The sequence below is a fragment of the Kogia breviceps genome, chromosome 11, assembly GCF_026419965.1.
Source record: "Kogia breviceps isolate mKogBre1 chromosome 11, mKogBre1 haplotype 1, whole genome shotgun sequence".
In the NCBI taxonomy this organism is placed as follows: domain Eukaryota; kingdom Metazoa; phylum Chordata; class Mammalia; order Artiodactyla; family Physeteridae; genus Kogia; species Kogia breviceps.
Genome location: NC_081320.1, coordinates 49,817,239 through 49,837,984, shown reverse-complemented (window position 1 = coordinate 49,837,984; position 20,746 = coordinate 49,817,239). Strand labels below are relative to the sequence as shown.

The window sequence follows — 20,746 nt, the reverse complement described above, 5'->3', positions numbered from 1 at the left end:
TTTATATTTTGGTTTCCTCTATCATATCACTACTACATTACTTGTGATTGATAATAAATGTATTTTTCATCAGACTTAGACCTTTTAAAGTAAAATTATACCTCTTACCCATGTCTCAACATCTGACACACAGTAGAAGCATACTAGTGTCCAATAAAAGAATACATGTCTCTAAACAATATGGTACAGTGGTTAAGAACAATAGCTATGAAATTATATAAAGTTGGTTTCAAATCCCAGATCTTTATTTGTACCAAATTCCTTAACCCCTGGAAGCCTCATGCCTCCTCACTACTAAACAAGGTAACAATAGTATCTTTATTATAGGTTGTTGTGAGGGTAAACTGGAGTAATGCATGTAAAGCACTTGGTCCAGTGTCTGGATATGGTTAATACTCAATAAATATCTGAAATTATTATTATAAATTACCACATACTTTTCCAATCAACTACTTACTAAGCTGGGAGTATTCGTTCTAAGCTTCCCAAGAGGCACTATCAATTAAAGAAATATTAAGCACTCCTACAAAATGAACAAACAATATAAAATTGAAAGAGAGTGTGTGAAAGAGTATACATACCCCCTGATTTTTTTTCAGGTAAAGTAATCTTTCCATCTGCTATAGAATCAACAAGATCCTGAAATTCTGCGGGAACATCAGCTTGCTTCCAGCGCTCATTGTCTAAGAGGAGGCTATTCAAAAGTAAAAAGAAAGAAAGATAAACTTTAATAATATTTCAACACCATCTCCTTGGGTGAAAAGAAAAGGAAGAGCTGAGTGAGTACATAAGACTTTTGTTATATATTTAAGACTACATGTATCTTAGTTAAATTCAAGTAGAGCCCATGCACTACAAGGCATTGAGTTTTTAAATAATAATGGCCATTACCTGTTGTTAGTACATAAGACTTTAAAAAGTGCTGAACACCTTAATAAACTGAAATCATTCAGTTTGAATAGTATGAATAGTTTCAGAAAATATTTCTCTTTTTATGTCTCTTAGCCTAGTCAGGAAGAGTGGTAAAACATAATTAACTTCACTTTGAGTGGGAAAGTAAAAGTCAATGTATTAGGATCTTCCTGGTAAGTACTTTAATGGAACTAAACATTCTAACTCCACTTTCAAAAGCCAAGAAATGTGATTTTAATTCCACAATCTGCCTTTAATTAAAAAGAAAAATAATCTGTCAGGGGTTTTAACTGGCCAATTAATGAAGTTTCCTCTTCTAAATATAATTGTGTTTTGTAAAGAAAAGGGAAAAAAAATGAAAAACAGAATGGACATGGTAATAATACCTGAGCTTGGTTTTTCTCTCTTCATGAAACCTGTTTACAAATTTATTAGCTTGGCTCTGAAGTGCTCCAAGTAATGACATGCTTTTTCTTCCACAGATCTGTTCAGTTTCTAAAATGAATGTTTCCATTAATCTGGAAAGTGTTATGAATTCTGTGGAATTTAGCTTCTCAAGAAAACCATCCTAAATTTTAAATATAACACAAAAATCATGAGTTAGTATAACACCAAATATGGATGAGCTATAAAACCAACTTAAACAAATATTAATTGTTTTTATAATAGTTGTATTAATTCCTAAAAATTATTTTTAATGAAATTTCCCAATACTTTAGTCCCAGAAATCAAGCATAAAAAGTTTAAGATGTCTAAATTTTATTCTGATCCCTTTGTAATACAGTAGCTTAAATAAATTCAGATCATACTATACAATTTTCATACTATTGGAGTACAACTAATTTTCTTAATATATTGGGCTAGGTATACACATATATATGTATAAAAACAGCATATTAATTTCAAATTATTAAGGTATTATATTTCAAAATAAGTCTTTTAATCATTTACTTGAAAAGCATGCTTAACTTTTTCTATTTCTTTAATTTGGATTATTTTGCATTTCAACATCTCCTTAATAGACCACACCAGTACCTTATTAAGTGTTAAAAATATGCATTATGTGGAATAGGGACACAGCGAGGATATATTCCAGATCTTTAAAATAATGTTACTATGTATAAAATATCTAAAGTTTATCAAAACAACTAACCTTTGCTCTTGACATGAGAAATTTGACAGCTCGATCATGGCATATATCTGAGGCACTATATAATAACTCCTGGACATTATTTGCCAGCTTTCCCAGCTCTAAGTCAGTTAATTTCATGTCTTCATTGACCCTGAAAATGATAGAAAGAGATTAAGTCAAGGAAAGTTGTGAACACACTGTTCGCCACAGACGATATACCAATAAAAAACAAAAAGCTGTAAAATTTACATTTGAGGGAAAATTCTGTGATGTATCATATACTTTTATTTTTGTGGTAGAGAATCACATAAACAAGCTCAGATAACACAAATATATTTTACCCTAATCTTATATAAGAATAATTTTCTCTCTGCTGTAGTATTTTTAATACTTAGTTCAGACTCTGACTGGAAATTCTGCAAAAACTACAGCAAAAGAAATTCTCGTTAGGTACAAGGGTGTAGCTGTGGCAGGTTGTGCACAGGTGCCTAGGATGACATAGTGGAAGGAAGAGGAAAGTAATGGAAAGAAGGAACAAACAGGCCCTCTTTTTACTTATAATTATGAATGACTATTAATAGTCAGATCAACTGAACTAATATTTTCTATTTACTGTGTTTAACTACTATGCACTGGAGGGAATACTGTTCTCAAGAAACTTACAATTAAATAGGAGTATTTATTATATGTAATGCATTTATTCCAGTTTTGAGGAAGAAATGTAAGACTTCCTGTTTTTTATACATTTTTCCCCAGGGCATGTATAGAGACCACTGATTCTGTGCCAACAAGTCAGTTTAGTGTTATCATGAACCAAGTGAAGTACCTTAGCATAATTTTTCTCCATTTCAGTTGAATTAAAATAACTTTCAAAGATATTTCAAAGAGGATCTGATGTATATTAATTTGAGGCAAACCACTACTCTCACTGGGTTAAGGTATTAAAGAAAGTTATTACCTGCTGTCCTTTAAAGTTGTATCATTAAATTTACTTACTAGTGCTTTAAAATAATGGAGGGATAAATATTTTTTAAATACTCTCAGATACAGTATCTTGCTTGGTTCTCACACTCTGAGGCAGATAGATAACTTTCTACTTTACAGATGAGGATACTGAATCTTGAAAGTTTAAGTGATCTACCCAAGGTCACAAGGTTAAGAGGGTGGGACTAGAACCCAGAATTAGTCTAATTCTATTTCTAATCTGATAAGCTTCCTCTACTGCAACATTTCCTTCTATATAAACAGTCCAGGTGCTATTTCAATACCAGCTCCCATAAAACTGTTTGCTTAAATTTCAAAGTTAAATTTTTATTTCAATTGTAAATTCAATTTTCTGAAGAATTTCTAAAATTTGCCCCTACATAAGGGAATGATTAAGAATTTGGAACTCTTGCCAATATGCCACCAATTCACAAAAATATAAACAGGAAATAGCAAAAAAAAAAAAACTTAAGTCTTTAAGAAAGTAGGGTGACAATCCAAAAAGCTGGGAAGTTTAGTTTTCTAAAAAAATCATTTATTTGTTTGTAATTTTGTTTTTTAAAAAGATTTTAAAACATTTAAGTCTAATGGAACTCTTTCACGTTAATAGGGAAAAGCAAAAAACAAAACCTCACAAACATGATCCAGTAATTCTACTTCTGGCTATGTACACAAAAGAACTGAAAGCAGGATCTCAAAGAGATATATGTGCACACCCATGTTCACAGTAGCACTATTCATAACAGCCAAGAGATGGAAGCAATCCAAGAGTCCACCGATAAATGGATAAAATGTGGTATATACATACAATGGAATATTACTAAGCCTATAAAAAGAAGGAAATTTTGACACATGCTACAACATAGATGAACCTTAAAGACAATATGCTAAACAAAAGGACAAATACTGTATGATTCCACTTACATGAAGTACCTAGAGTAGATGAACTCATGGAGACAGAAAGAAGAGGGGTTGCCAGGGGATTGATTGGTAGGAAAGGAAATGGGGAGTTGTTACTTAATGTGCATAGGATTTCAGATTTGCAAGAAGAAAAAGATCTGGAGATTGGTTGTACAACAGTGTTAATATATTTACCACTACTGGACTGTGCACTTAGAAATGGTTAAGATGGTAAACTTTATATGTTTTTATTTTAACCACTATTTAATTGAAAATAAAAAAATTTTAAAACCTACAAAACTTTCTAATCCTTTCCATTATTTTTCCTTTCCCATTTCCTGCATGGGAAATTATTCACTCTTTTGTGCCCATGTCTGCATTGGAATAAACTTACAAAGTTGTAGATTATTTTGATAATGTAAGAAAATATGGAAAATCTACCACTAACATAGATAAAAAATCATATATCATTTCTGCATGTACTGTATCTAGGACACAATTACATACTGCAAAAACACTTGATACAAGAAAGAACTAGTTAGGGTCACATGTATAAATATACTCAATCAATCCATTGCCCCTTGGGGGTGGGTAGTTCCCAGACATTTATGTGCCTATGAAACACAGAAGAAACCACCTACAGAACCTCTGTTATCATGCTATGGGAGCATGCCATTGTGGAAAGCCAGAGAAGCTCCAGAGTGTATAGTGAGCCACAATGGAGGTGGGAGGGGAGCAATAAAAACTATGAGGCTGCATTTGATTTAAAGGAATCTCAAATAGTACAACAGATTTCTAGCTATCTTTTAATATCATTTCTCACTTCTGCCATAATAGTTTTAGCTGTCGAATAGCCAACAAGCTATAGACTATTTCTCAAGCCTCTCTTATAGCTAGATATAGACATGTGATAATATGCTAGCCACCAGGATGTGGGACTGCAATTTCTGAATTGTGCTCTTAAAAAGAAAGAAAGGATAAAACATGAACAAATTTACGTGAAAGCAACAGGGAGCTAACAAATCTAAAATGTATATGGATTTGCAACATAAATAAGGCATAATGGAAGAAGAATAAAAGGTAGGAGAAATTACCAGCTATTAAGACTAATTAAAAAGCAATCATAACTAATACAATTCTACTTAATGGTACTGGTGCAAAGCAGACAAGTGAACAAAACAGAATCTAGAGACAGACTCATACATATATGAATATTTAATTTAAGACAAGAGTGGCACTATAGAGCAACGGGTAAGACAGTCTTTTCAATAAATGGTGTGAAGTCAAAAATATATCCACATGAGGAAAAAGACAACAACCTCACACTATACACAAAAATCAATTCCAGATGGATTGTGGATCTAAATGTGAAAGGGACAGCAACAAAGCTTCCAGAAAAAAACATAAGAGAATATCATCAAAGTCTTAGGTTAGGGAAAGATTTCTTAAATAGGACACACAAAAAAGCACAAACCATAAAAGGAAAGATTGAATCATAAGATATTAAAATTAAGAACTTTTGTTCACCAAAGACCCCAATAAGAGAGTGAAAAGTCAACCCACAGAGTGGGAGAAGATATCTGCAGTATGGACAACTGGCAAAGGGCTGTGTTGGGACTACAAAAAGAACTCCCATAAATCAATAAGAAATAAAAGGCAAACCAATAGAGAAGTGGGCAAAGGATATGAATAGGACCTTCACAGAAGAGGATATCCAAGCAGCCAATAAATGTATGAAAAGTGCCCTCTTACCAATCATCAGGGAAATAAAAATTTAAACTACTATACCTGTGACATATCCACCAAAATGTCTAACATGTAAAAGACTGACAATACCAAGAGTGAATAAAGATGTGGAGTGATAGGAATGCTTCCACACAGCTGATAGGATTGTAAAGAAGTACAATCCTTTGGGAAATTGTTTGGCATTAGTTAAATTGACTATTCACAATACTTGTTCATTCCTAGGTATATATTCAACAGAAATACTTATATCATGTACACTGAAGACATCTATAAGAATGTTCACAACAATCAAACTGAAAATAATCCAAATTTCATCAACAACAGAATGATAAATACATTGTGGTGTAGTCAGAAGTGGAATATTTATGCACAAATAAACTACTGCTGCATACAACTACTTAGAAAAATATCACAAATATAATGTGGAATGAAAGAAATTAGAAACTAAAGAACATGATTCAATTTATGGTTCCATTTATATAAAGCTTAAAACCTGGAAAAACCATAGTTTTAATGGTTTTTTGGGGGGAAAAAGTGAAAGCATAGTGGCAAGGGGGTGCTTCTACAGAGCTGGTAATGTTATATCTCTTAACCTTGGTGATTACACCAGGGTGTTCATTTTGTTATAATAAATTGAGCTGAACACTTATAACTGGTCCATTTCCCTATATGTGCATCACGTTCCAGTTAAAAGGTTAAAACAAAACAAAAAAGTAAGGAGAGTACCAGCCTTTGTCCTCTCCTCCCTGCTGCTACAGATTGAAATGAGATGATAAAACCTCCTAAGACACAGAGGGAAGCTACACAATGAGATGGTAGAGCTACCTTCTCAGCTCTGGACCTCCTACCTCTGAATTGTTACAGAAGAGAAACAAAATTCTATATTGTTTAAGCTACAGATGTTTTTACATCTCTTTTAACAGCAGTTTTAGAGTGAACTCTAACTAATAAATGTGAAAATATAAGCCAGAACAGAGAAGAAAAAATTTTATTAATATGTAGTTCAGGGTTTGACTGATTGATTTATGGTGGGGAGGGGGAGGTATTATAGCTGACTTTACACTATAACTGCAACCTTTATAAGCTCCTGGGCTATAAGCTGACTTACATCAAAATGAACAAAAGTACTGAGTTTTTATTATTCTTTTTTTTTTTTTTTTTTTTTTTGCGGTACACGGGCCTCTCACTGTTGTGGCCTCTCTCGTTGCAGAGCACAGGCTACGGACGCGCAGGCTCAGCGGCCATGGCTCACGGGCCCAGCAGCCATGGCTCACGGGCCTAGCCGCTCCGCAGCAAGTGGGATCTTCCCGGACCGGGGCACAAACCCTGCGTCGGCAGGCGGACTCTCAACCACTGCGCCACCAGGGAAGCCCTTATTATTCTTAATAATAACAAAATACAAATAATGTTCTTGTACCAGAAAGATTTTATTGGCTGTTTTATTTTTGTTCTTCCTATTCAGAACATTATTGGGACAACTGGTGAACTTTGAATGGGGTCTGTGCATTAGATGGTAATAATGCAGCAATGTTTTCTTGATTTTAATTGGTATACTGTAGTTATTTAAGAGAGTGTTATCGTATTTAGGAAATATACAGTGAAGTATTTGGAACATGAAGTCTGCAACCTATTGTTAAATGATTGAGAAAAAATTTTAACATGAGAGACAAAGAAAGGAGAGACGAAAAGAGAGCGAAAAAGAGAGAGGAAGGGAGAAAGAGGGCAATGTGGTAAACCATTAACTGGGGACGCAAGGTGAAGGATATATGAGAGTTTTGTGTACAATGCTGACAACTTTTCTGTATATTTGAAATTATTTCAAAATAAGTTTTAAAAAGTAATATTTAAAAAGACAGTGTGACCCACTTGGAAATTCATGTCTGAAAAACTGAAAATTGTAAATCAAACAGATTTTCACTATATACAAAATACAAAGGTGACATAGTAAAAGAAAGAAACATAACCAAGGAAATACTGACCTGAGTTCCAGGACAGGTTCTGACGCTAATGACTTTAAATAAGTCATCTAAACTCTCCAAATTGAGGGCATTTAATTAAATGGTTCCTTCCCAGCCTTAAAATTCTACAATTCTCAATTACTTCCAATGCTCACCTCTTTACCTTGCATACATTTTCAAAAAGATACATGTTTCAGAAAATTAATTTACTTTTGTTAAATTAAATTCCAAAAGACCAAAGTGTACATGGTTTCTCAATAAACTGAATAATCAATCTTATTGGAACCATTAATAAGATGACTCAAAATCTTGTTAACTTGGCAGCAGTCACCATACTCACATAATATCCACAGCTCCTGGAGTAACAGATGATGATGTCTGCTCTTTGCTGGATGAAGAATCAGTAGTACATTCTGGTTCGGATACCGAATCACTGCTGCAGGGCTCACTATTTGGAGATGCATTTCTTTGAGAGGTAGTGTCAATTGCTATAGGTGTTAATTCACTCTCACTGAATGCATCACTTATAAACATGCCTTCATGGATTAAATAAGCCACCTCTGTGTCCAGTGAATTGTCTTTTGCAGCATTCTTCTGCTGCGAAATCTCCTCCAATTCTCTAGTCCTTTGGTTTTTGTCAAGAACTGAGAGAACAACACTGTGAATAATATTTAACGTTGCCTACAAGAAAACAGGATACATTTTTAAAGGATTTAAAATATTTTGTACCTAAAGGTTCCAAAAGTGAACTCTGTGTATGTACTTTTGAACATCTTACAAATGAGTCAAGGTCATGCATATCAGAATTTCTTTTATTACACAGTAAAGGTGACTTGTGAAAAAGAATTGCTCAAGAGAGATGGGCTCCCTAAAGCTGAGACATAGGGCTCCATTTACAAATTAATTTTGTAAATGGAAATCTCCCTAAAATATACTGCATATTTCTCTAACTTCTTAAATAGGTTACACTAAACGTAACTTGCCTGTCAGAGGATCATGTTCGTCGATTGATGTGCTTTCTTTTCTTTTAAATTTTTTTTAAAGGGGGGTGTTTGGAACAGAGCAACCAGTATCCAATCATCTATTCAACAAATATTCACTGTTTTTTTTTAAATTAGTTTATTTATTTGGCTGCGTTGGGTCTTCGTTGCTATGCATGGGCTTTCTCTAGTTGCGGCAAGCAGGGGCTACTCTTTGTTGTGGTGCATGGGCTTCTCATTGCAGTGGCTTCTCTTGTTGAGGAGCACGGGCTCTAGGCGCACGGGCTTCAGTAGTTATGGCATGAGGGCTCAGTAGTTGTAGCTTACGGGCTCTAGAGTGCAGGCTCAGTAGTTGTGGAGCACGGGGTTAGCTGCTCCGCAACATGTGGGTTCTTCCCGGACCAGGGATCAAACCCATGTCCCCTACATTGGCAGGCGGATTCTTAACCACTGCACCACCAGGGAAGTCCTGCTATGCTTTCTTAAAAGGAAAAAACAATCCGTATATCCCTACCCTTAAATCCAACTCTCTCTCTCCTCATCTTACACCTTTTTCTCACTCATTCACTGCTCTCCAGACATTCTGGTTCTCTTCCTATTCTTCTAAATTCCACTGTTCTCATCTCAGTGCCTTTGTTGTTTCCTCTGCCTGGAATGTTCTTCACCTTGATGTTTGCATACATGTTTCCTTCTCATCACTCAGGTTCCTGCACAACTGTCACTTCCTCAAGAAGCCTCTGGGATGTCCCTGGTGGTCCAGTGGTTAACACTGTGCTCCCAATGCAGGGGGCACGGGTTCGATCCCTGGTAGGGGAACTAAGATCCCTCATGCCGCATGGCATGCATGCATGCATGAATGAATAAATAAATAAATAAATAAATAAATCTGAATCAAAAACAACAAAAAAAGAAGACTCCTATGACTCCTTCCAGCAACCCTATCCCATTAACCAGTTTTTTTAAAAATAACAGTTACCACTATCTTTTTATTTTTTTAATTCTAGGTCTCCTTCCACTACAATGTTAGCTCCATGAGATACTATATGTTACTGCCTAGAATAGTAAGTTCTGGGCATATAGGAGGTACTTAATAAATACTGAAAGCTAGATGAATTAAGAGTAAATTTATGTAAGTCAATGTCTTCATGGACTACTAAGAAACAGGGGCTGCATTCCTACTTTAACATTCATGGTTGCGTTCTTGTAATTTGTTGCCCCTTTCTCAAAACTCTTGATTTCTTTTTTAGGATATACATGGTTCTAGGCAAGCAGACTCCAACTTTAAGTCTCCAAAGCTAGGATAAGGGTCTAAGCTAGTCCAATCAGCTAATGGAACCACCTGAGCTTAAAGCTAAAGAAGATACACAGAAGACAGACTGAGAGAAACACAGAGAAACAACACCAAGGCTTGATAACATCATCAACCTCTCTATCACGCACCTAAAGGCTGACCTACCTATGGATATTTTTCAGCTATATGAACTAATAAATCCCCTTAATTGTTTAAAACACTCTGTGTTTCCTGTTATTTGGAACTAAATGCACTCTAAGTAATACAATATTCCATACAGTATACGAGAGAGATTCTGAGGCTTCGAGTGTCTGTGGATACTGCATATTTTCTTTCTCCATTGATCAGTAACCTCTATTGTCACAAACTTGCTCCTTGCTACACTCCTCCATTGCTGCTTCTAATCCTCACTACTGTCTCATCTTAATCTTGATGTGCTTTCTCCCGCATCTTCATTTTGCCTTTCTTCCTCCTTATCTCTTCTCTCTTGATAATATTTTTTCTTAAAAAATTTTTTAATAAAAAATGGTCATGGTCTTTGGACATGGTATTTCTCTCCCCAACAACTATTCTACACCTCCCCCATAGGAATACAGCTATGCAAAACTGAGTCCACCTTCCGGCTTCAGGTGTTAGTCTTGTGTATCCCACTCAGTATACTCCCAACCTCCTTGCCACAGGATTAGTTCAGAAGTGAGAAGAAAATCCAGATCCAAAGCAAGCAGTGCACAGCATTGTCCTGACCACAGTAACCTAAATTAGCCCAGTGGATTAAAACCAAGGACTTTGATGACTGAAGAAGAAAAAATCTTGTTCTAGGAAGTAGAGTATACAAATGTGGAAGACCTAAAACTGTTATATATAGCCATTTTGCTATAATTAGGTTGGTTACTTTGAAGGTGAAGCCAACAAAGAGGAGGTAGAAGTGAATTAAAACAGAGAAACTAAGCGAGAAAACCATGACCATGTCATAACTGGTTCCCTGGTAGGGGAACTAAGCCTATCCTCATTTTGGACTATTTTAAGTTCCCCAAGCCAATATATTTCTTTTATTGTTTAAATTAGTTTCATTTGAATACTTTGTCCCTTTTAACTGACATCTTAGCTAATACAATAAACTTTCCATATACAGTGTATCAGGTGTTCTCTTAGGGGTTCTTCTTCGCTGTTTTCACCATACCTACAGTTTTAAAGGTTTGCTGATTATTTTTTTCCAAAACCAGAGCCATTCTTGCTTAAGGATGCCAGAAGATTTTACAATATATAGTAGATTCAAGAGTAGGTACGTGATTTATTCTCTGAACTTTCATATTGCAGCAGTTTATAGTCAAGTTCATGTTCAAAGACCAGAACCGCTAAAATAAATTTTTCCAGTCTTGAGAATAATGAATGAAATAATCTGGTAACCATATTGATAAGTCTTTTTTTTTTTTTTTTTTTTTTTTTTTTTTGATAAGTCTTTAAAATGATAGTCCAGAATTATTTGTCCACGTAACAAATTGAAAACTTAAGAGTTAAAAATTTCTTAAAAAAGAATGTAAGCTTGCATTTAAGGATTATTTTCTTTTTTAGCTATACAAATCATCTTAAAACTATGGGATATAAACAATAAAGAATTCTAATAAAAATACAAAATACAATTAATGCCTAGAAATAAACCCATACACTCGTGGTCAATTAATCTACAACAAAGGGAAAAATACAGCAAGAATATATAATGGAGTAAAGACAGTCTCTTCAACAAGTGGTGCTGGGAAAACTGGATAGCTACATGTAAAAGAATGAAACGAGAACATTCTCTAACACCATATAAAAAAGAAAACTCAAAATGAATTAAAGAACTAAATTTAAGACGAGATACTGTAAAACTCCTAGAGGAAAACATAGGCAGAACAGTCTTTGACATGTTGTAAATCACAGCAATATTTTGGGGGACCTGTTTCCTAGAGTAATGGAAATAAAAACAAAAATAAACAAATGGGACCTGATTAAACTTAAAAGTTTTTGCACAGCAAAGGAAACCATAAACAAAATGAAAAGACAACCTATGGACTGGGAGAAAATATCTGTAAATGATGCAACTGACAAGGGATTTTCATAATATACAAACAGCTCACACAGGTCAATATCAAAAAAACCCCAAACAACCCAATTTAAAAAATAGGCAGAAGATCTAAATAGACATTTCTCCAAAGAAGACATACAGATGGCCAACAGGCACCAGAAAAGATGCTCAATATCACTAATTATTAGAGAAATACAAACCAAAACCACAATGAGGTATCACTTTACACCAGTCAGGATGGCCATCATCAAAAAGTCTACAAATAGTAAATGCTGCAGAGAGTATGGAGAAAAAGGTACCCTCCTACACTGTTGGTGGGAATGTAAATTGGTGCAGCCACTATGGAGAACGGTATGGAAGTTCCTTAAAAAACTAAAAATAGAGTTACCATATAATCCAGCAGTCTCACTCCTGGGCATATATCCAGAGAAAACTCTAATTCGAAGAGATACATGCAACCCAATGTTCACAGCAGTACTATTTACAATAGCCAAGACATGGAAGCAACCTAAATGTCCATCGACAGATAAATGGATAAAGAAGATGTGGTACATATATACAATGGAATATTACTCAGCTATAAGAAAGAATGAAATAATGTCATTTGCAGCAACATGGATGGACCTAGAGATTATCATACTAAGTGAAGTAAGCCAGAAAGAGAAAGACAAATACCACATACCACATGATATCACTTATATGTAGAATCTAAAAAAACTGATACCAATGAACTTATTTACAAAACAGAAATAGACTCACAGACATAGAAAACAAACTTATGGTTACCAAAGGGGAAAGAGCTGAGGGGGTGGTGGTGGTGTGGTGGTGGTGGGGGGGATAAATTAGGATTTTGGGGTAAGCAAATACAAATTACTATATATAAAATAGATAAACAGCGGTCCTACTGTATAGTACAGGGAACTATATTCAATATCCTGTAATAAACTATAATGGAAAAGAATATGAAAAAGCATATATATGTATAACTGAATCACTTTGCTGTATACCAGAAACTAACACAACATTGTAAATCAACTATAAATCAATTTTTAAAATGTAATACCTCTTTTTGTAGAAAACTTAGGAAAAACAGAAAAGAATGAATCACAAATTTAAATTATACATAATCCTATCACCTAAAGATAACCACTAAAAAGACAAGCTGTCTCTTTGGTCTATGGAGATGAAGAGGTAAAAAAATCTTTCTAACACAGCTAAGAGCAGACTATATATTTAAGTAGGTCTCTGTCTTGCTTTTTAACTTAATGTTATAATATATGCATTTTCTTCAATCATTAAAACTCCTTGCCTGCATGATATTCCATGATAGTGATATACCAGGCATAACTTATTTAACCATTCCTCTATTGTTAGACATCACGGTTCTTTCCAATTTGTAGTTATTTTAAAATTCTTCATTAAAAATGAACAGCTGTAATTAACATTATTTTTCAGCAAAATCATGCCCTTAAGGAACCACAAACTTTTTCAAAGAAAAAAGTACTATATTTAAAGATTAAACATCATCTTCAAAGATGTTTTACAACAGTATTAGTTTAAGTGGCCTAAATGTAAAAATAAGAAGCTACAATTAGGACAAATCACTGTTCCCATATTGTACATACATCAAATAATAATTTGGCTTAGTTTAACTGATATAGAACCTAAAAGTAAGATAGCTACTTAAAAATTACTGGAAAAAAGTTGGCCAGTTCTAACTATGCAATGTAGGAGTTCTATATATCCAGACATGTGTGTGATAAGGTCATGGTAGGAGTATAAGAAAAAGTGAAAACAAGGCCTTGTTACTGTGCAATCCACAGATAAAGGTTTGCTATCTATCACTATTAATGGATAGGATCAACATTTTGGTAGGCATCTGAATTAAGTATAGTGAATCACATTTTATAAAACTTTTCCCACTCTGACTGGAAAGCTTATGTATGTGACTTAGAGCATGTCAATGTCAATAAGGAAGTCATATCATAGATAACTACCAAAGTCCCCTAGATCTTTTTTTTTTTTTTTGCTGTACGCGGGCCTCTCACTGTTGTGGCCTCTCCCGTTGTGGAGCACAGGCTCCGGACGCGCAGGCCCAGAGGCCATGGCTCACGGGCCTAGCTGGTCCGCGGCATGTGGGATCTTCCCAGACCAGGGCACAAACCCGCGTCCCCTGCATCGGCAGGCAGAGTCTCAACCACTGAGCCACCAGGAAAGCGCCCCCCCCAGATCATTTTTAACATGAAACTCAGGAGATGCCAGGGATGTTAACTAGGACATAAATACAATATTGACACCTGATAATTCAAAGAATATCACATTTCACAAACAGCCTGTTACACCCAGTAATTCCTAATGACTGTCTTATTAAAACACAGTTATGACATGCTGGTAATCCCAACCAACATGTATTAGAGTCTGTGACATTTTTTCTTCTAAAAATGCTGTGTGGAATGTGTTCTTTTCCTTATAATGACTGGATTAAAATTAAGTTGTTAGACCAAAGGGACAAAGTAATTAAATTCAATGCATGATACATGAATGGATTCCAGATTGAACAAAGAAAAAAAAACCCTGTAATAAAGAACATTAGTAGAACAATTTAAATATGAACCATATGTTAAAAAATACCATTATATCAACATTAAATTTCTAGAAAAATTAAGTGGTTTGGGATAGATTTTTGAGTGTTTCACAATATTGTAATTCTAGATAATCTACAGAGATTCAAGCATTACAAAATCACAAAAGGAAATATTATTGTATAATATTTAATGCCAAGTAAGCATATTTCTTTTAAAATAAAACATATGATCCAAAATTATAAAAAGGTACCAAAATACTCTGAAGGACTTCAAATCTAATTTAAAAGCCTTTAGAAAAATTACAGAAACAAAGAAATTTTTTTTAATTCTAATTTTCATATCTAGAAAGATGACTTAACTTTAGGGATATTCTGGACAAACTGATAAACACATAAGCTTACCTTAACTCTCTGTAGGAAAATTGTAAACTTAGAGAAAATATCCTTTAGCAGATCAAACCACTGAAGAAAATTCAACATTCTCATCTGATCTGCAAGCCTAGAAAAAAAAATTCAAACAAAACTAATGACTGTCTTCAGGCCAACATGGTATTATCTACAAATTGGAGGAAACTACACTAAATACTAGCAACAAAAGAATAATAAAACGCAATTTAATCTAGATACCTAGCTAAAATTGTAAAACTGAGATGAAGATGTCAATTACTAAGCAACTTCTCCTTGTTTAAACATCTCTAAGACTAGTCAAGTACACGGATGTATGAATCTTATCATGTAGTAATTCCATGTGAACATGCTTCGTGACCATTCGATGAAAAAGCATAGAGAAATAAACTAATTTTGGTTAAATATGGAAAAGATATATTCTGGAATAAAAATAGAAACATAACATCTCCCTTAATAAATGAGCCTCTTCAATAAGTGGTGCTGGGAAAACTGGACAACTACATGTAAAAGTATGAAATTAGAACACTCCCTAACACCACACACAAAAATAAACTCAAAATGGGTTAAAGACCTAAATGTAAGGCCAGACACTATCAAACTCTTAGAGGAAAACATAGGCAGAACACTCTATGATATAAATCACAGCAAGATCCTTTTTGACCCATCTCCTAGAGAAATTGAAATAAAAACAAAAATAAACAAATGGGACCTAATGAAACTTCAAAGCTTTTGCACAGCAAAGGATACCATAAACAAGACCAAAAGACAACCCTTAGAATGGGAGAAAATATTTGCAAATGAAGCAACTGACAAAGGATTAATATCCAAAATTTATAAGCAACTCATGCAGCTTAATATCAAAAACACAAACAACCCAATCCAAAAATGGGCAGAAAAACTAAATAGACATTTCTCCAAAGAAGATATACAGATTGCCAACAAACACATGAAAGAAGGCTCAACATCATTCATCATTAGAGAAATGCAAATCAAAACTACAATGAGATATCATCTCACACTGATCAGATTGGCCATCATCAAAAACTCTAGAAATAATAAATGCTGGAGAGGGTGTGGAGAAAAGGGAACACTCTTGCACTGCTGGTGGGAATGTAAATTGATACAGCCACTATGGAGAACAGTATGGAGGTTCCTTAAAAAACTACAAATAGAACTACCATACGACCCTGCAAACCCACTACTGGGCATATACCCTGAGAAAACCATAATTCAAAAAGAGTCATGCACCAAAATGTTCATTGCAGCTCTATTTACGATAGCCAGGACATGGAAGCAACCTAAGTGTCCACTGAGAGATGAACGGATAAAGAAGATGTGGCACATATATACAATGGAATATTACTCCGCCATAAAAAGAAATGAAACTGAGTTATTTGTAATGATGTGGATAGACCTGGAGTCTGTCATACAGAGTGAAGTAAGTCAGAAGGAGAAAAACAAATACCGTATGCTAACACATATATATGGAATCTAAGAAAACAAAATGTCATGAAGAGATTAGTGATAGGACGGGAATAAAACACAGACCTACTAGAGCATGGACTTGAGGATATGGGGAGGGGGAAGGGTAAGCGGTGACGATGTGAGAGAGTGGCAGGGACATATATACAGTACCAAATGTAAATTAGGTCGCTAGTGGGAAGCTGCCGCATAGTACAGGGAGATCACCTCTGTGCTTTGTGACCACCTAGAGGGGTGGGATAGGGAGGATGGGAGGGAGGGTGACACAAGAGGGAAGAGATATGGGAACATATGTATAACTGATTCACTTTGTTGCAAAGGAGAAACTAACACACTATTGTAAAACAGTTATACTCCAATAAAGATGTTAAAAAAAAATAAAATTTAATTTAAAAATTAAAAAAATAAACTCAAAATGGATTAAAGACCTAAATGTAAGGCCAGACACTATCAAACTCTCAGAGGAAAACATAGGCAGAACACTCTATGACATGAATCACAGCAAGATCCTTTATGACCCACCTCCTAGAGAAATGGAAATAAAAACAAAAATAAACAAATGGGACCTAATGAAACTTCAAAGCTTTTGCACAGCAAAGGAAACCATAAACAAGACGAAAAGACAGCCCTCAGAATGGGAGAAAATATTTGCAAATGAAGCAACTGACAAAGGATTAATAACCAAAATTTACAAGCACCTCCTGCAGCTCAATATCAAAAAAACAAACAACCCAATTCAAAAATGGGCAGAAGACCTAAACAGACATTTCTCCAAAGATATCCAGATTGCCAACAAACACATGAAAGAAGGCTCAACATCATTCATCATTAGAGAAATTCATATCAAAACTACAATGCGATATCATCTCACACCGGTCAGAATGGCCATCATCAAAAAATCTACAAATAATAAATGCTGGAGAGGGTGTGGAGAAAAGGGGACCCTCATACACTGTTGGTGGGAATGTAAATTGATACAGCCACTATGGAGGACAGTATGGAGATTCCTTAAAAAACTAAAAATAGAACTACCATATGACCCAGCAATCCCACTACTGGGCATATACCCTGAGAAAACCATAATTCAAAAAGAGTCATGTACCACAATGTTCATTGCAGCTCTACTTACAATAGCCAGGACATGGAAGCAACCTAAGTGTCCACTGACAGATGAACGGATAAAGAAGATGTGGCACATATATACAATGGAATATTACTCAGCCATAAAAAGAAACGAAATTGAGTTATTTGTAGTGAGGTGCATGGACCCAGAGTCAGTCATACAGAGTGAAGTAAGTCAGAAAGAGAAAAACAAATACCATATGCTAACACATATATATGGAATCTAAAAAAAAAAAAAAAAATGGTCATGAAGAACCAAGGAGCAAGACGGGAATAAAGACGCAGACCTACTAGAGAATGGACTTGAGGACATGGGGAGGGGCAAGGGTAAGCTGGGACAAAGTGAGAGAGTGGTAATGTATATATGGACATATATACACCAAATGTAAAATAGATAGCTAGTGGGAAGCAGTCGCATAGCACAGGGAGATCAGCTCAGTGCTTTGTGACCAGCTAGAAGGGTGGGAGGGAGGGAGATGAAAGAGGGAAGAGATATGGGGATATATGTATATGTATAACTGATTTACTTTGTTATAAAGCAGAAACTAACACCATTATAAAGCAATTATACTCCAATAAAAATGTTTAAAAAAATAAAAATAGAAACATAACATCTCCCCTAATAAACTTAATAACCTACTTTTCTAACTACAAACTAAAAAGTACTCTTCCATATATGAAGGATCATGTGGCTTGGTGGCTAAGAGCATGGGCTCTTAAGCCACAATGCCTTGGTTCAAGTTCCAGCCCTGCCACTTACTAGTTGTGTGACTCTGGACAAATGACTTACCTCCTCCATGATCTAATTTTCTCATTTTAAATGGGTAGAACCTACCTTATATGGTAGCTGTGAATATAAACTGAGTTAATACGAAGTACTCAGAACAATGCACAGTGCTATGTAAGTATTAGCCAATATTATATTAGCTACATATATATTATATATATACTAAATATTACAATACATAATAGTACAGCCAATATTTTTATAACTGACATCAATCAACTTTAAGATTAAAAATTAATAAAAAATAGAATTCCATAAAGATATTTTAGAGTACTACAATGACTTATTACTCCAAATTTTTAATTAACGCTGCCACACCTAGGACTTTATTCTCAAAAGATACTCCTATACACTTGTGATATAGGATGTTCTCTAAGTTGAGAAATTTCCCTAGGGAAGAAAAATACTTAAAATAACTGACTCTCCATGTATATAGGGCTTTTAGCAAAGGTCCAGTAACTTAATTTTTCCAACTACTAGTGATCCCTGCATTATTAGGATTGCTTCAGCTAATTCTGAAACTGAGCTTTCACTAGGTAATAGTGTGGAAATTAAAACTCCACAATCCTCATTCTATGAGTTTGGCCCAGAGAAGTTTTACAGTTGTCCATATTACTATTCATATCTTAGACCAGTTAATAAAGTTTAGATACCTATATGAACAAGAAATTCATAGTCATAAAATATTTATCACTATTCTCCTTAAAATAAGAATAGTTATTTCAAGGGGAAAACAAAAAATTACAGACATGGACAATTCAAAATCATGTACTCAACTTCTCAAAGCTAACTGGGTTTTAATTATATAGCTAAATAATTAAAATTTAACACTGCTATTCCTCTTCAATTTCTACCCTCCATATGACGTTGTATCCTCTCCACCCTCTCTCTGCCCTGGGAGGCTGACCTGCTGGGCTTGGCCAATGAGGAGCCCTTACAAAAGATGAAAGGAGGAAAGGTGCTAACAGTCCGTCTCCATCCCTGAGGGGTTACCTCAGGATGACTGCCTCCCTCCACTGAAGATCACTTCAACTACTACAAGACATTTTTTTTCAGCTACTTACATCTTCTTCTCCTTCTGAATTCCATTAACTGCTCTCTTTCTTTGTCCCTTAAAGGTACTACACTATCACTTATGATTTTCCTACACTCTGCCCACACCTTAGCAAATAATTCCTGAACTAAATCCACCTTAGATTATTCTAATGCGTTACCTTTTCCCTGACAGGTAACCCCAACTTAATATTTATACTTACTTCAAAACAACATCTGTGTCTATGTCTTCTATTTGTGAAACTTTATTAATCACACACTGCAAAATTTAAGAAAAAAAATTGATTAACATCTTTAGAACTGTAAGTACTACATGTTCATTTGTATATTAATACAGGCCTCAATGACTATAATTATTTGACCAAACTTCTCCTGTCTCTTGTACCTCAAGGTGTTTAAAAAACTGCAGCATTACCTTTACCCTATTAATAATTATTCCAAGGTATGCTTAAACTGTATTAATCACAATTTCCTACTATTTAAAACTGCTGACACACAAATACACACACAAACACACACGCGCACACACAAAACCCCCATAGAACTATAATACTTAGGACATGGTATAAGCCCCATACTAAAATTCCAAAAGAAATTCATTTTGGAGGTCACACTTCCTTGCAACATGTGCAACAGATTAAGGTTTTAAAAAATAAATGCTCAGACTTTAGAAGTCTAGGAATTAAAACAGCAGTTTTTAAAAACTGTTTAAAAGTATAATATACATACAGAAAACTGTACAAATTATGTTTATAGCTCAATATTTTTTTACAAATGGAGTGCACCTATTTAACCAGAACTCAGATTATGAAATTGAATATTACCAGTAAGCCCCTCCTGCTCCCCTCGTCACTACTTCCTCCCAAAAGACATTACTATCCTGATTTCTAACACCACAGATTAATTTTACCCATGTTTGAATTTTACGTAAGTGGAATCATACAGTGTATACTCTTCTGTGTCTGGCTTCTTTGGCTCCACCTTATGTATGTGAATATCCATGTTGTTCCATGTAGTTTATTCATTCTCATTGCTGTATAGTATTCAATGATGTAAATATGCTACAATTCTATTTATCTTTTTTACTGATGATAAAATTTGAGTTTTTCCGGTTTTTTATTACAAATATGCTGCCATGGAATGCTTGTGCTGTCTTTGGTGAACCTAGGTATGAATTTCTGTTGGGTAAATTACCTAGAAGTAGAATTGCTAAGCTATAATATACATATATATTTAGTGGTAGTTATCAACAATTTTTGGAAGTGGTAGTGATAATTTTAAAATATGGTGTTTTAGTCAATGTTTGAAAGAGGTAAAAGATGGGGTACATTCAACCTAATGA

At 34.7% G+C, this 20,746-nt stretch overlaps 1 protein-coding gene across 6 annotated transcripts in view; it reads right to left on the bottom strand.

Annotated features, from left to right (window-relative positions):
* Positions 1-20,746, bottom strand: part of VPS54 (VPS54 subunit of GARP complex) — a 97,718-nt gene that overhangs the window by 22,738 nt on the left and 54,234 nt on the right. For all 6 annotated transcript variants that reach the window (XM_059079593.2, XM_059079592.2, XM_067007516.1 and 3 more), the window contains 6 exons: positions 19,608-19,663; positions 14,955-15,051; positions 7,973-8,313; positions 2,066-2,195; positions 1,299-1,480; positions 582-694 (listed from right to left, as the gene is read on the bottom strand). In XM_059079593.2, the coding sequence (XP_058935576.1) occupies positions 582-694; positions 1,299-1,480; positions 2,066-2,195; positions 7,973-8,313; positions 14,955-15,051; positions 19,608-19,663 (919 nt within the window). The remainder of the gene's footprint in view (positions 1-581; positions 695-1,298; positions 1,481-2,065; positions 2,196-7,972; positions 8,314-14,954; positions 15,052-19,607; positions 19,664-20,746) is intronic.